Source organism: Cydia pomonella, chromosome 7, assembly GCF_033807575.1.
Source record: "Cydia pomonella isolate Wapato2018A chromosome 7, ilCydPomo1, whole genome shotgun sequence".
Lineage (NCBI taxonomy): Eukaryota > Metazoa > Arthropoda > Insecta > Lepidoptera > Tortricidae > Cydia > Cydia pomonella.
This window is the reverse complement of record NC_084709.1, coordinates 17,633,317-17,650,097: the sequence shown is the minus strand read 5'-3', so window position 1 is coordinate 17,650,097 and position 16,781 is coordinate 17,633,317. Positions and strand designations below refer to the sequence as shown.

The 16,781-nt window shown below is 35.3% G+C and overlaps 2 protein-coding genes across 4 annotated transcripts in view; one reads left to right on the top strand and one right to left on the bottom strand.

Annotated features, from left to right (window-relative positions):
• The window catches only part of LOC133520032 (phosphoribosylformylglycinamidine synthase-like), a 34,605-nt gene extending 33,036 nt beyond the window's left edge, over positions 1–1,569 (top strand). The window contains exon 24 of the mRNA XM_061854288.1: positions 95–1,569. Within this exon, the coding sequence (XP_061710272.1) occupies positions 95–164 (70 nt within the window). The 3' untranslated portion in view covers positions 165–1,569. The remainder of the gene's footprint in view (positions 1–94) is intronic.
• On the bottom strand, positions 1,373–16,765 carry LOC133520031 (fas-associated death domain protein-like). 3 transcript variants are annotated; one of them, XM_061854286.1, is made up of 3 exons: positions 15,824–16,757; positions 10,778–10,974; positions 1,373–2,269 (listed from the first exon to the last, which is right to left on the bottom strand). In XM_061854286.1, exons 1-3 carry the CDS (start codon positions 16,182–16,184, stop codon positions 2,165–2,167), a joined length of 663 nt encoding a protein of 220 aa, XP_061710270.1. In that variant the 5' UTR covers positions 16,185–16,757; the 3' UTR covers positions 1,373–2,164. The 3 variants fall into 3 exon arrangements, with proteins under 3 accessions (XP_061710270.1, XP_061710271.1, XP_061710269.1); XM_061854285.1 differs by lacking the exons at positions 1,373–2,269; positions 10,778–10,974 and adding exons at positions 12,279–13,483; positions 13,941–14,276 and having other exon boundaries at positions 15,824–16,765; XM_061854287.1 differs by lacking the exon at positions 10,778–10,974 and having other exon boundaries at positions 15,824–16,707.
• Between the last annotated feature and the right edge of the window lie 16 nt (positions 16,766–16,781).

Genomic DNA, 16,781 nt, shown 5'->3' with positions numbered 1-16,781 from the left:
CCCTCCCCGCCGGGCCTGCTGCCGACACACGCTGGCAGGCCGCCGCGCCGCCCGCCCTCCCCGCCCCCGCCGCCCTCCCCGCCGCCGCCGCCGACACGCTCAGCCACGCCTCGCCCTGGCTGAGACTCTTCCAGAACGCATACACGTGGGCTGTCAAACATTAAATGTGCATCGAACAAATTGCTTGAAAACGTTACGGAAAAGGGACGCCTTTCCTGTAGACAATATTATATAAAACTACTAAATCTTTCATCATTCAGCTTTTAAGGAGCTTGAACATGTTTATGCTAAAAAATGTTTCAATCCTAATGGTGAATATTGGTTGTGGATAAGCCTTTCCTGCCGTTACAATGCATTTAGAAATTGATTTATCGGCACCCGCAATGTGGTACTTTTTGATTAAAACCGCTACAAAAAAATCCTAACAGAAAAATCCTATCATAGATCTAGTATATTTTCTATAGATGCGCCATAAGCGTGCACCCGTGAGGGACAGAACATACACAATGCGACAAAATTAAAAACACGTTTTAACCTTCCTGACAACTTACCAAAACCAACCTACGTAATTTGATCGGGTTATTTGTTACCCACCATAATCCATACTACTGGTGAGGACTATAAAAAATGTGAGACTATGCCAAAAGCAAACAATAATAACGCTTTCTCTCCTACTCCTACTGAAAGTTCCATTAGAGCATCTCGTCCGGTCATCTCCCGGCTCTACGATTTCACCTTTATACTATATATTGCTCGTTTTCCCTCACGCTGACCATTTTAGGAAGCAATCCAAGTATCAGTACAAGAGACGCCTGCAAACGATAGTTAAAAAAACTATTAATTATAGAAAAATTGTAATGTCTATAAATTTACTGCCAATTACTCTTTGCTGCGTCTTGGAAACGAGACATTTACTGTATTGTTAGTCATAAGTTGCTACTGATATCATATAACCAGGGCCGGATTTAGGGGAGGGCAACCGGGGCTACAGCCCCGGGCCTCCACAAAAGAGGGGCCCCCACAATAGAGACATCGAAAAATGTATCGTATTATTTTGAAAAAAATTTGGGGCCAGGGGGCCTCCACTCCTTTATTGCCCGAGGCCTCCAGACCTCTAAATACGGCATTGCATATAACCCACTTGATGACTACATTTCCATGGATGCGATATTTCGTCTTCCAATACGTATGCATTCCACACCAATTTGTGATGCCTATGTATTCTATTTTCAACATGTTTAATTCATATTGTTTTGCACAAAAACTTTAGAAAAAGAAGAACGAGAGAAAATAAAATTAGAAAATCATAAAATCCTTGTGGAAATTGAGTGCTTTATTTATAATCATTTTGATAAATTGAAACAAACTCGAATGTAATTCATCTCATTTATTATGCTATATAAAATATAGGTACATATTTTTAAAGTTTACTCGTTTTATAGTGTAAAACATTCCTATATACAAATATGTTTTAAGTTAAATATTTACATGTTAAGTATTATTAAGAACAAAAGTGCCTTATGAACTAAAAGTTCGTTGTTTTTTTAATAAATATCGAAACTTCTTAAATGTATGTTATTTATTTTACCTTTTTACTTTCTAACGTAGTTATTACACTAATGAATCCGCATCTATGGATGTATAATATATGTCACGCCGGACCGGCGTGCGGTTTAGCGTCCGATGTGAGCACCGCATTGAATATAAAATAAATACTACAGGTTGAATACCTGCCTGTATAAAGACTAATTTGAGTTCAGTAAATATGTGGATTTCCATCAGAGAAAGATCCTCTACGCACGGAACGATGTGTGTTTAATGTTTAAAAATTAAAATTTATAATTAAAAATAGTGACAATTTTGCTGCTTATTTATTAATAAATAAATAATAAAAGGGCCGAAAGAGAATGCTAGATGTTCATCGTAGCAATGTCTCTTATTTTTCTAGACAGTTCCTTTCTACGAGATTTCTCTAACGCGTCTAAGAGATCATAAAACCATTTCTTACGATCAGCTCTTCTCTTATACATCTCCATAATTTCTGCAGCTTTTTCTTCTATTGGTTTACCATTGCATTGTATTTCATCGATTCTCCATTCTTGGATGCCCAGGTATCTGGCTAGATTGCGCCAATACGAGCCTATTTCTTCGACGATGGTTTCTGTTATCCTCTCACGTTTCCTCTCACATAGACCGTCCGAGAACGCACTATCCTCGTTTTGTTTTGGTGGTGGCTTTGGTAGAGCACATTCCTGAATATTTTCAGCAGCTGTAATTGATACGAGTAGTAAGATTAATGTAATATTTTAACAATCTAAAAGCTCCGTGTCATTGGTCGATAACTCAGTACTATGAAACTCATATGTTGATAACTCGATCGATATACAAAGTGCGGTGATTTCCCGCAGGCGGTACAGTCAAGTGTAAAAATGTGAAACACAAATGACTCAAAAATATGTGCCACAGCTCTTATGCCGGCGAATTAAGAGCTATGGGACATATTTCTGAGTAAGTTGCGAGGACCTATATTTAAAACTTGACTGTACAATGATTAGTGAAACTCGTGGCATGCTTTATGAAAATCTGTCGCACCCCGCAAGCGGGTTATATCGGCCAATGAACACGGTTCCCCGAATGCGGGCCCTATGCCATGCGTTATGGAAATCTCCCGCATCCGGCATGCGGGCCCTAATCCATATCGACCAATGAAAACGTATGCCATGTGTTATGGAAATCTCCCGCAACCCGCATGCGGGCGTTATTGATCAATGATTCTGAGCCTTAAATGCTATAAGAACCGCAAAGAAGTAGGAAAGCTTAGAAGGCCCACTCCATACATGTGTTTTCTTAATTAAAACTGCACAGAGCGTCCAGTGGCGCCCTCATTAGGGGTATTGTGTTTTGTAATACCTAAACCAATTAAGGCGCTTAGCACACACTAGATCCGATTCGCAGGTCGCTCCGATGTTTGATCGAGACAAAGCTACGCGCGTATTATAGCGACATCTCGCTCGCACGACTGCCGAATCGTCTAATTTCTGTATGATTGAGTAAATTAATGTTGTACTTATTTCTCAATTATGAATATATGTGATTTTGTATTACTTATTTTTAACTTCATCACCTCAACGGAAAAAAAAGTATTTGCTGTTTAGATGACGACGCAGAAAATAAGTGAATTAAAGCTATGTGGCAGCGATCAAGTTGGGAATCAATCGGACTACAGTTTTAATATACTGGATTATTCAGAAATGGACCCGTTAATTTACACAATCCCCCTAATGAGGGCGCCATTCGGGCGCGGGCGCGTGGAGACGGTCGATTCCCTGTTAATTAAATAAAGTCTCTTAAATAAGTAATAAGTTTATAAGATTACAACTCTCTTAAAACTTAATACTTATTAAGGTTATATCTTATAACAAATAAGTTTTCGCAGAGCTCGGTTAAAAATTGTTATACTTAATTGAGTTTTTAGGGTTCTGTAGTCAACTAGAGTCAGACCAAGATAAGTTGGCAGCGATTTTGACAGCCTAGATAGTGCAGGTGTTATTTTAAACGTTAAACTTCTATGAAATTAATATAATGTGAATAAAATCATGAAAGTTAAGCTTAGTAAAGAATTTCAAAGAAAACTATAGCAAACCTGCACGGCTAGCACATGATTACACGCGGGATAACTCGCGCCGCGAGAAACAACAGTCGCGTGTCACAAATTTCTATCTCGACCTGTCAGTTTCTCGATTTTGGTAGCATAAGTTGGCAGATCGAGAAAAGAATTCCACGCGAGAGAGCCATCCCGCGCGCGACTTAGCCAGTGTGGCCATTTATACTTGGAACAAACTTTTCTTTCGTGGCAACACTGAATCGGTACTAACATAATCGGAAAAATAATTAATAGCAGCTTTAGAAACGGAGCGTCCCTAGTCACGATAACTTTGTCTCCTTCTCGCAGTATTAAGATTAAAGAAATAGCAAATATTATTTTGAAGTCGGAAATGTCAACGTGTCAATCATAATTTGATTCGCTTTGTCGTTACAAGTTGGAGTACATTATTATATCTAAAGATAATTACCTACCTAATAATTAAATACCACTCCTTACGAATGATTGGTATTTTTTTAAGATAATTGAGATTACCCGAAAGTGTTGGCTAATAAGCTACCATCTTTACAAAGAAGACTGAAGATCTCATGATAATCCCCAACATATCTTCCTTGTGGCTGGCTAGTTGCTGCACCGCTGGCTTTGAAGATAGATTGATGACATGCACAAGTCTGTCATCAAACACGGCGCCTATATCTAAGCATGCTGCTGCTGGGCGCAGCCATCCTGCCACGGACGACATAGAAGGGCTCAAGTTGGGAACCTACTCCATACAACGACACTCGAATGTTAAAAACAATGAGTTATTTTTGCGTGTTTTGTATTTTAGCGATCTATGGATGCAGCGTTAGTTTTTCAAGTTTTCTCATATTGCAAATACACAATATTTGCGTATATATTTTTTAGATGGTAGGTTGCATGCATTGACTGTAAAAATACGCGTGTAAGTGTAACGGGTTAGCACTGATTGACTAGCACTTAATTATTTAGTGGATTAGCGAAGTAATTGTATCAATTAATACGGATTTCCACAAAGTAATTTCTATTAATCACCCTCCAGTCAATTCGCCATCAAACTGTTTGCTTTGTTGATGTAGTGGCACAATCTTAGGCTTTTAATTTTTCTGTCGGGTTTTCATTTAACTTAAGAGAAAAAACAAGTAAATGTGAAAAAATACAATCATTTTGTTATTACCGGCATGATATAGATATAGGTGTCTTAATAGGTATGTTATAAAGCAATACCACGTACCTACACCTTACCTACCTAGCTAACGGACAAATCATAAAACTCAGGATTCATATTAAAATTACACAGAAAATTGCTGTAGTATGAAATAAATACAAAATATAGAAAATTAACTTTCTTTTAGGATCAAAGTCAACAAAACTTCGACAAAATATGCTTCTCGCGACCCTCTAGCCTCGAAGACAGTTTCTCTCCTTTTGACGTTGAAACGCGGGATATTTTCTCTCTCATAGTGCACTTGTGCTACGAGTTTCGAGAGTATCCCGCGTGGAACTGTCAAACGACAAAATTATGTCGCTTTGACATTTGTCCGCGAGACAGCGGGTTGTCGCGCGCGTCTTATGCTACCGATTCGCGAGAAAGCTCTATGTCGCGGCATTTTCTCGCCTGTCGACTGTCGCGCCCGTCATGTGCTAGCCGTGCTGATCGGTTAAGCCGTTTTTGAGTGCAAAAAGTATATTTTAACGGACGGGTAATTAACTACGGAACACACACACACACATACACAAACGCACGCACGCGCGCACACACACACACTACATACACTTAGAAGAGCCCGACTGCCCGACAAGTTCTTGGTCGGTTTTATTTTTGTAATTATGGAGTGAGCACTCTAATTTATTTACTATTCCTTATTTTAATAAATAGGAACAAAAATATAGGCATTGAATTTTGACTGACTTTCATGCCGTTTCGTTTTTGTTTTGATCAAAAACTATATGTACAGTCAACGTCAAATACTTTGTAGCAACCAAAGTAGCCAAATAGTTCGGCACACCATATATTAAGTATGGTGTACCGAACTATTTGGCCACTTTGACTGCTACTAAGTATTTGACGCTGACTGTACATGAGACATTAGAAATAGTTCTAACTACAAACATATAAGTAACAGCGGTAATAAGCATTTGAGAAATTGAGTCTGTAGGTCAGTAGTAGGTAATCAACGTGGGTAAGGTATGTTGTGGTAAGTGCGGAAAATTGGACTATAGTACCGGCCAATATAATATATCACCTCCATATTTTTATGGTAGAACTTTCTTTATTACATATTTGGTATTGATTTCCACCTCTTTTCATTTCACTATTTTAGGTAGTCTAGTATTAGTCCTTTGTGCGAACGATGAGAAAAGAGCGTAGCCGTGTTTTCATGGAAAAGCGGCCCTTACACGAAATCCTTACAATATTTTTTTTATTAAAAGCCCTCATGACAAGTATTATTTCCTGTATGTTTCAGCTTCCTATCTTTGTTATTTTCTGAGATATGATTTTTTGACTATTTATAAATAATAATAAAAAATCCCACACTAGCTAATGGTACGGTAATGTCTATATAGATACTCATATAGTCTTTAAATAATATATTATTTTTCTTTAACAAATCTTGGAGAAATGTAGGAATTAAGACTTCAGTATTTTTTTTCTTGCTTTCTAGAAGAGCGACACCAACAGTTTTTCGTTGCGTTATTGCTTATATAAAGGTCTACAATATACATATATATATATTTTTCAAAATAATCCAGTTGGAACTTCATAGGTACGTGATTTATTGGATTTTGAATACGCCTATGTTCTGTTGATGCTGTAATGCTATTATTCATTCATAATGTCATTATTTCTATTCAATTCAATGTTTCATAAAATATCAATTATACACGTCAATTTGAAACATGTAAGTATTTAGGTAGGTACATTTTGCAATCAATAATCCATATTACATTATCATAAGTATATTTATTATATAATTGTATTGGCTTAATAATAAAAAGACATGTACCGTTTATTATTTATTCATTGAATGCTACCAAAAAACTGATGATTATTTTACGGGTCTATCAACTTTTTTACGTCATTTCGTGTCCCAACAAAATTAAAAATCATATCTTTCAAAACTATGCATTTTTGTAATTTATCAGGTATGTTATAATGAATAAAACACAAAGTCAATCTAACTAGAATTTTAAAAGCAACAGAATTTTTTAAATTAATCGTTTTTTCTGGGTGACCCAGGAGAAGAATTTAAACTCTCATACAAATAGAGCATGTCCCAATCGCGTATCTTTGGTTTTTGCTTAACAGTGTATAAAATATAATATTAGCGCTTATTTAAATGGTATTTACATCTTATTTACCAGTTCAATGTATTTATTGAAAAAAAAAAAATTGTTAGTATGTCTCAAAAGTCAAAACAATGGCTAATTTTTAAGTGTCCTGACTTACCAAACATTACAATTGCAACAAAAGCAAGGGTACAACGCGGTATCACTAACCCAATAGGCAGCCGATCTAAGTATCACGTGATAGTGTTCAGCATTGCGGTAACTCTCTTAATCGCCGACCATTTCGCCCGGGGTACGAAAACAGGTAGGATGTATTAATTGTCGGTCCACTAGCTTACCGTTGATATTCCGAATGTAATTTAGTCGTTTCTATTATTTTGAAGCTAAATATATCTATCCTGGGTCTAATATGTTATAGCAACTTAGTTTATTGAAATATTTTTGTGGAAAGTACAAAAAATGGTTATTTTTTCATTAAATGTCTTCTGGATCGCCGTTCTCCAGAGTCACTTATGGTGACCCAAGAGACATTTACGATGACTCAGGAGACGTTATTTGTATACATTTTGACTATTTTTCTCCTTTGTATTTCAATTATTAATTTTGTAATAGAACATAATATGAAACTGTTGATATATCACTTTGCTGATGAGTGGAAGTGGACTCGATTTTTTTTCTTCTTCCTTGATAAATTGCGATAATAATTTGGTAAGCTGCAGTGCAGTTCAGTTCAAATATACTTTATTCATGTAGGCCTAGCAACAAGCACTTATGAATAGTAAGAGAATATTACATATAATTATCTTAAGCTAATTATCAGAGACTCCGTTTGTTGGGCCACCTTGAGAGAATGGACGAAGATCGGAACGTAAAAAGAGCGTACCTCAGTCGCCTAGCAGGAGGACGTCCTATCGGACGCCCTAAGTATCGCTAGAGCGACATGGTGGAGGCGGATCTGCGCGAGCTTCGAGTCGACAATTGGCAAGAGATCGCACAGGACCGAGAAAAGTGGCGCTGTCTTGTGTCGGAGGCCAAGTTTCATTTTGGGGTGCTGAGCCAACGGAGTAAGTAGTAAGTAAGTAATTATCACAGCAATTTATTGATGTAAATATTATTCCATAATACTAATGAATTATAATACAGATCAAATTGAATACTAATAATTTACAAAATATCGTCAAATATATATAAAAAAACAATTGTATAAAAATACTAGTCTAGAATGTTTCTAGAATAAATTCTAAATGTCAAACAAATAAAATAAAAACAACAAAAGAAGTACATACATTGGAATATCCATTTCATCATCATTATTCAAATATAATAAATAATTAATCATTTCGAATCTCAATTAATCCCACGTTAATTTATCATTCATGTAGTCTTGTGTGATATAATAAGCTTTAGAAATAAGTTTATGCTTTACATGATTCTTAAATTTATGAATTGATAATTCAGTAATATGGTTTGGAAGTTTATTATAAAATATTACACAATTACCCATGAATGTTTTTTTTATTTTATGGAGCCGAGTGAAGGGCACTGCGAGCCTATGTTTATTTCTAGTATTAATATTATGTCACAATTTTTCCTAAAATCGGTAATATTTTTATGTACATATAGAATATTCTCATAAACGTATGCACTCCTAACTTTAATAAAGACCTAACTTTAAAAAAAAACTTTGGTCCACTGAGCTTAAAACGATGAAGTGCCTATTATATTATATTATATTAGAATTTTAGTACAGGCCCCAAATAACTGAAAATGTCTCTTGGCAAATTTGTCTCTGAGAAAACTACGACGTCCTTAAAAATGTTACGTACATTTCGCATTTTTCTGAAGAAGAGGAATTGAATTGGATTTTTATTATTTCTTATAATTGTTTGATTGCATTGACTTATTACTAAGATAGAACATGCATGAATGCGTTTTATAAGTAATATAGAAACTTTCCGTCGAATTTTTGTCATTAGTGACCCAGGAGAAGTATTGATTACTGTTAAGTATGGAAAATCAAACAGGATCTATCCCATTTTCGAGTAACCATAAGGAAAGCGTTTGTGTTCTTTTATACAGTAGATACCTAATCATTTCTTTCGATCAAATGAGGTTTTATTAGATAAATCGTGGGTAACCCAGAGGACACATTTTAAGTCATCGTAACATAATAAACAGCAATACTTGTCAAAATATTGAAATTTATGCGCGGCTCGTATTCCCATACAAAAATTTAATTATTATTTTATTACTACGTCAAATATATAAAAACTAATAAGAATTCAAAAGTTTTTTTTAAAATCTTTCTCAATGACATAAAAAAGTTGATCAGAAAGGTATGAGTAAAGAGAGGTATGGGTAAAATTGTTAGCTAGGCCTAGGCAGATAATTTTATAAATCGAGTTAATAAATTTTTTACACTAAGTATATGTGTAAAGTTTATTTGAATAAGCAATTAAAAAAAACGGTCAAGTTTGAGTCGGCCTCGCGACCCGAGAGTTCTGTAATATTTTACACATTTTTTAACATAATTTATTTTTTTCCTACGATCGACTCACGATTACCGTTTCTTATCAGTTTTTCTACAATCTATGAAATAAACGTATGTGAAATATATAATTATATTTGAAATCCTTACAGCTTCATCTATGGAAGGTACCTTCCATAGCTTCCTCATTGGATATATGTCACAGGATACTTATAGTGAAAACTTTTTTTCTAATTTATCCACTAAAATGGCCGCCAAGTTGAAAATTCATGTTTTACTTTACCTACTTGATCGTCTTTGGATCAACGACATTCATATACGCACTAAGTTCAGTAGAGCTCTGGTACATCAATAAACATTGGCTAATGAAAATGTAACCATAAATTGTAGAAAAAATTGGTTTAAACTAAGAGGACGAGTCTTGGACTTACTGGGTCTGAGAAAGGAATAGGGGTAGTAGGAATGGAAATGCAGCGGCGTAGCGTGTGCTCTTGCCGCCCGGGGCCCATCAGAAATTTGCCGCCCCGTTTATGATCAACATTAGTTAATAGATAAGAAAAAGAATAATAATATAGTTTTAATAATATAATAATATGCAATATTATACTAATGAAAATGTTATAAAATATATCCAAAAAAAAAAAGATAAGAAAAAGTTCCGTAAAAATGGTAAATTACAAAAAATGAGTTCAAAAACTAAAACTCGACTACTGAAAATCGGGCTCTAAAAACAAAAATTATGAAAAAAAATCTCATCTGAAATAATCACATACAGAAAATGCTTTATATTTATCATATTTTAGATCAGTGGTGGGCAAACTTTCTTCATAGGGGCCAGAATTTTTTAAGAAATTTAAGAGGAGGGCCAGAATTGCAGTAAAACTGAATTTTGATTTGCGATTATCCTGGGCCAATGCCATATACTAAATATTTCATAGGACCGTCGGCGGGCGGGATAAAATCCTTTCGCGGGCCGGAGCTGGCCCGCGGGCCGTACTTGACCCAGGAAATGGAACAGGTACGGAAACGGGTTTGGGTCACTTGGGTCAGGTCCAATTCCTCGCCTTGAGATGCACGCGCGCTAAAAATACAATAGGTATGTAAGAAAACTTAGCACTGCAGTTGTTACTGCATGCTTCTGCTGAACCGTATTCAATACCCAAGCGGAGCCGAGACCCGCACAATCGCACATTCGGATCCGTTATTAACCCCGGGATGAATGACACGGGTAGGTACAGTATACATCGATGGGTGTGTAGTACGGATGTCCTAATAAACACGGTACTCGGTCCCATTACTATACCATATCATACCTTACCATGCGCCATGCAATATATGCCACACTGAGTAAGCCATAAGCCGCACGCAATACCTACATAATACGCAATAATCCAGACGCCGTACGCAATGCGCCACACCCAATACGCCACACGCCATATTCTGTACGCGATACGACATATGGCACACGAAATACTCCATACGCCGTGCGCCACACACCAAGCACAATATGCCATCCGCCGTACGCTGTACGTGGCACGCTTTACTGAGTCTGTGTGTAGATCCGAGTCTGAGGCTGTGTCAAAAGACAATTGAACTTTACTAACTTTTAAAAAGGGCACTTACAAAATGAAAAACAAATATTTTGAACCCTAGAAACCGAACTAACATAAATGGCGGCCATCCCTGCAACTTGTGGTGAAAAGTAAATACATTTTAGTACAATTTAACACTTGGTCTTTAACTTATATTTAATTACCTATATAAGTAGGTTCGTACAGGCAGATAACTAGACAAATGAAAGTATATAAAAGCCTAAAAAAGGATAACATGTGATATGTGTTTGAGAACATTTGCATTATTTTGTACCTACGTTTATAAAATCAATGTAGTCCGTACTTATCCCGCACGGAAAAGTGCGGCTAAATATGTATAATGGTATAGCCAAATCCAGCCATAATTAAAAATGTCAGCCTATATAAAACTAATTAAAAGTTAAAAATAATATGTGCAATAAATATATAAAAACGTGGGCAAAACTCACTTCGTTTAGGAAATACATGACAACGAGAAAATGTGGATCTCAGGTAAACTCGTAAAATTAAATTTTAATTCATTTTAAATTAAACCTTTTGTGGCGCTAAGTGTGATATGGCAGCCAAAAAAGAATTTTGGTAGGTGTGTGGGTTTCAATCTAATAAGTACCTATCTATACTAGATGACTGAATTATCCGCACTTCTCCCAACATACTTTAACTCATAATCGGCATTACCTAACTAACTGCGTAACAATCTGTTAAAGTATATACTTTTAAAAAGATTACCAGCTATGGATAATTGCAAGGCATAAATAGGCCTAGCGTATAAATAAGGTGATCAGTCGGATTCTAAGGCTCATAGGTAGTAGGTATAGTATAGGTAGTAGTAGGTGTAGCAACATAGATTGTAAAACCAGCTTCCAAAGTAGCGGATGAAACTATGCGTCTAAAGTAACTATCATTCTCTGAAAACTATAAAAACAAATATAGATAGGGGAGGGTGGGTCACAGTGGGTAAAGGGTAACAGTGGCTGTTTTGCAATAACTTCGCTAATATAACTTGTACACGGATAAGCGCTCACGACGTTACCAAAGATGGATTGCTAGATAGGATTCGGTGTCAGCCATTAAGTTTACATTTTCTTGGAATAACAACGACACAATCAAGGTCGACACGGAAAAATAAAATATGATCACTTTTTAATGACAAAATCGGACTAATCTCAACAAAGAATTAAGTTTCCCCTCTGGGTTGGAAGGTCAGATAGCAGTTAAAGCGGATTTAGGATGGAACCGGGATATCGCTAAGGTGAGGAGGAAAAGGAAAAATAAAAGGCAAATACAAAATAAATTGGATATTTTATTCTTTAATTTTACATGTCTGACTCTACGAGCGTTCGGAAAACAGGATACCTGATGATAGCAAACGCCGCAAAAAGCACTTCAACTAGTAATTTAAAATCCCTTTCAGAAAAGTTTATAAAAACCTATAAATTAACCGCTATATTTTCACTGGTAACTTGGTAAGCAGTGTTGGCCGAACGTTAATTGCAATTAACCATTACAAATTGAACTGTAAACCGTAACGGACAGTTACAGTTTAGGGTATAATTTGTAATGGTGGTTGGTCAATTGCATTAACGTTTCGGCCAACACTGTTGGTAAGTATCTCTCGAGCTATTTACCTGCTGTATTGTATCATCAAAACCAAAATGTTATCCTAAGCTTGATGTATTAATATTAAGATTAATGTTACAAACAAGAGTATATTTATGATAAATAGGATAAACAAGAATTGCATTTGTTTATATATATACTTTTTTAGTTTTTTCACAGCTATGTCTAAGTCCTTCGCTTCATGCCTTGAGGGGTTAGATTTATTTTTATTTATAGTTTTGTGTGCATGCGTATAGTTGAAAGCGATTATGTAACTGATTGTAAAAAAATCTGCCTATATTATTATTTTGAATAACACGCTTATGAAGGTTTCTTATTGACTCATTAAATCCTTTTGTTGTTTCAGTTGTTTCATATCCAGAGTCTTTTTCATAATTGAAACTTTCTGAAAGGAAATTTAAATATTTTGATAAAAGAAGTGATTTAAATCTTGCTTCAATTGTTCGGCAATCATTATTTCGAAAATTATCGTCGCGCCTCTGACCAATAAAGTTTTCTATTGGGACCGAGTCGAAATACTCCATGCACTTTATTAAGTTCTTTGACTTCAAAACTGCCATAATCTCTGCAATTTTATGTATCTATACAAAGATGGCTTCGTCCGTTGTCCATTTTGATGCACAAATTGATTATTTTTCAGCTTTCTTATGGCGTATCTGGAGAAGACCCGATGTTGCGAGGTTTTCGTGACAATTCTTGTTAAGTTTTCCTTCCTTGTTCCAATCCCAAATCCCAAAAAAAATTAGACAGTTTTACATGCATCTATAATGACCCTCCATTTACGAGTCTTGCCATCATCCTTTTTTGTCAAGCATTTTTTTTGTGTATCTCTCATATGATATGAATGGTTGTATATTGACATAACACCGTCTGTAACAACAGTAAAAAATGTTTAATGAGATAAGTACCATGTTACATAAGGTTGAAAGTTCAAAAAATAATAGCTTACTTTAGCTAATAACAATAAAGAAATAAATATTATAGGACATTATTACACAAATTGACTAAGTCGCACAGTAAGCTTGATAAGCCTTGTGTTGTGGGTACTTAGACAATGATATATATAATATATAAATATTTATAAATACTTAAATACATAGAGAACGCCCATGACTCAGGAACAAATATCTGTGCTCATCACACAAATAAATATCCTTACCAGGATTTGAACCAAGACCATCGGCTTCTAGGCAGGGTCACTACCCACTAGTCCAGGCAGGTTGTCAAAATACTCTAATGATAATGACTCATAAATGTAAAAAATAGGTATGTAGTAGTAGTATATTAATTATTTGAAGTTTTACAAAATGTGCTATTATAACCTTACCAGTATTTTTGCCAGCTGTAATTTGATTACGTTGATAATCTTCAATGAGAGAGTTCAGGACTGCTCCAAGAAAGGCTGCATGGACGCAGATTATTGCAACGGGTAAAAGTTGAATGTCCACAACAGATGTCACTATTTGCTCCAGGATCATGATCATCAGGAGGCTGTTCAGGATGATGATCAAAGCATTATCTTTTAGTTTCGAAAATGATTCATTGTTAGCAAGTTTCAATGCTTTTCTTTCTCTTATTCTGACATCACACTGCTTTTTCGAGTATATGCCATTTTTGTTCAAAAAAGTCATTACCTTGTTAGTGTGTTGTTCTAGATTGGTTCCTGAAATAAAGTTGTATTGTTTATACAAGCAATATTTTTTGCATAGCCAACTTCCTAATTAGTAAGTAGCAGTGATAAGCTGATAGGGTAGCATTTCACAAGCTTTTATTTGACTAGCCCTGTTAGTTAGTGTCCGTGAAATCTTGGAAGCTAAATTAGACCCATGTCCTGATTTTCGATTGAGCTGAAATTTTGCATACATGTGTAAATCGGATGACAATGCAATATTAAGATGACATGGAGCTGATCTGATCATGGAGATAGGAGGTGGCCATAGGAACACTGTGATAAAACAACACAAACTTATTGTGTTTGGGGTTGTTAGAATTGTCTCAATGAGTGTTAGTTGCCTGCAGAAAGGAAAGTACAGCAGTTTTTTTGCTAAAGACTTATTGTAATACCAATGGCAACCTTCTGCCTTCATAATTAGATCAGGCAAATGGAATAAGCATGGTGAATAATTTCAGCTCAACCATACATAGGTAATCTAAAATATCTTGCAAGTTTTGAACAGAAAAACATACAAACAGGCCAATATAATAGAAAATTTGTAGAAGATACTTACCCTAAGTGTCTTCATCGTGGCTAAGTCAGCCACTATTGCAAATTTCTTGAACTATTACACTGATCAAGACTGTTTTAAATCCAATAGGACATGGCAAATATGTTGTTTACTTCCTACACTGTGCCGATTGTGTACAACATAAATAACTACACAAAATGAACAAAAGCCAAGTTTTAATGATTGTCAAAACAATTCAGAATCAAGAGGAAGTAACTGTCAAACGCTAAAGTTGAAAGATGTTAAAAATAACACAAAATTTCACTAATGTGTTAATTCTCTACGGCAATTAGTTAACATGGCAATCAACCATACCTGCATCACGTAAGAGGAAAGTGGAGAACCATGCGCAAACTGCTTTTCGGTACAACCATAGTCCCCATCTTTCTCTCTGGATATTAACAGTATAGAACAGGGATCACCAATGAGTTTCTTCAGGGGTCCGGTTTTTAAAACAATAAAATAGGTTGGGTTAATAAAAAATTCAAACAAGCTATGGTTAATATACATAGATCAAATTGTGTTAATTTGTTTTCCATAATGTCAATCCAGAGAGGTAAATGTTTTTATACAGATATGGTTGTGCTTTGTGCTGTCTACTATCCTCTTATTATATATTTAACTAAAACTAAAAATAAGTAGACAAACATAATCATAAATAGACTGAACATATTTTTAATTGAACTTTAAACTACCATGTGTGATATAAAATATAAACATTAATGTTATGGTTACATCCTAGACCTGAGTTCTCGTAATGTGTTAATGATACGGGACAATGGGGTAGTATGGCGTTATGGGTAAATGGGGTAGTAAATGGAATTTGACATGCTTGTTTGCTTTTCTGTCCTACTTATCCTGGGTATTGAGTATTTTCATTTTATTTTCTTTGCGTCTTAAGGCTCTGAAATACTACACTAATAATGTTATTTCTTGGTTGTATTTATTTTTTAACTTTACTGAATAAAAATGGAGAAGAACTTACCATATTGATTTAAGTTTTGTTTAGGACCACGATTTTGCTCATAACAGCTGATGCTATTCATTATCTCCATATTATCTGGGAGTCTCTGAGCTAGCACTTGTAATGGCAAAATATTCTCTTCAGACAGTACATCTCTAAGTTCCAAAACCTTTAAAAGTTTTCCAATTGTAGTTATTTGCTCGTATCTCCTGGCAGAGTTGATATCGTTTTGGTATAAACCTTTCATCGCATGTAGTATTTGGCTGTGCATATCACTCATACTGACCCTCAGTGTAATTAATTCCTTTAGCTTTGAATAATTTGTTGCCATTATCGTGCGAAATTGAGAAGCGTGGAACGGTAGAGTTTCGACACGCACCATCTTATTTCAGAGACACTTGCTTTTTGGCGTTGTTCTTATACATTTTATCCGGTAATTTTCGCCCTCCAACCAAGTTTTCTCAAATACAAAACAACTTATAAAAGCTCCAGATCGTAGAAAGAAAGATTAGTATTAACTAAAGTTGAGTTAATTAATAAAATTAATAAATGTCAATGTCAAAAAAAAAAGATTACGTTCCATTGCTCAAATTGCTACAAGCCAGAAAAGTAAACTCAGCACTGAAATAAAATGTTACTACCGAATTATCCTATAATACAGTGATAATACATAACAACGAGTTTTACCACAATGATAATAATAATTAGGAATGTGATAAGAGAAGACAAGTTTGTATAGCAGGGCACAAGTTATTATTTGTAACGGAACGTATAGTTAGAAGGGGCTTCCCACCTGACGACGTCATAGAGCAGTGTCGTCATCGCATAGGAAACTGCATAATCGTCAATTAACTGTTTTCACACTTTTAAGTCACAGGAACCCTAATTCATTCCTTTATTAGTGGTTCTAAATTTCAGAAAAGCCATTTCCGTCAGTAGAAAAAAGCGTCAAATTTAAAAAATGTAGGCAATGGGTTAT

Excerpts from the sequence above, each read along its gene's own strand:
- LOC133520031 (XM_061854285.1), bottom strand. The coding sequence starts at position 16,184 with ATGGTGCGTGTCGAAACTCTACCGTTCCACGCTTCTCAATTTCGCACG. Across the intron at positions 14,277-15,823 it reads ACAAAACTTAAATCAATATG|GAACCAATCTAGAACAACAC; the intron begins GTAAGTTCTTCT and ends ACTTTATTTCAG. Across the intron at positions 13,484-13,940 it reads TACAGCTGGCAAAAATACTG|ACGGTGTTATGTCAATATAC; the intron begins GTAAGGTTATAA and ends CTGTTGTTACAG.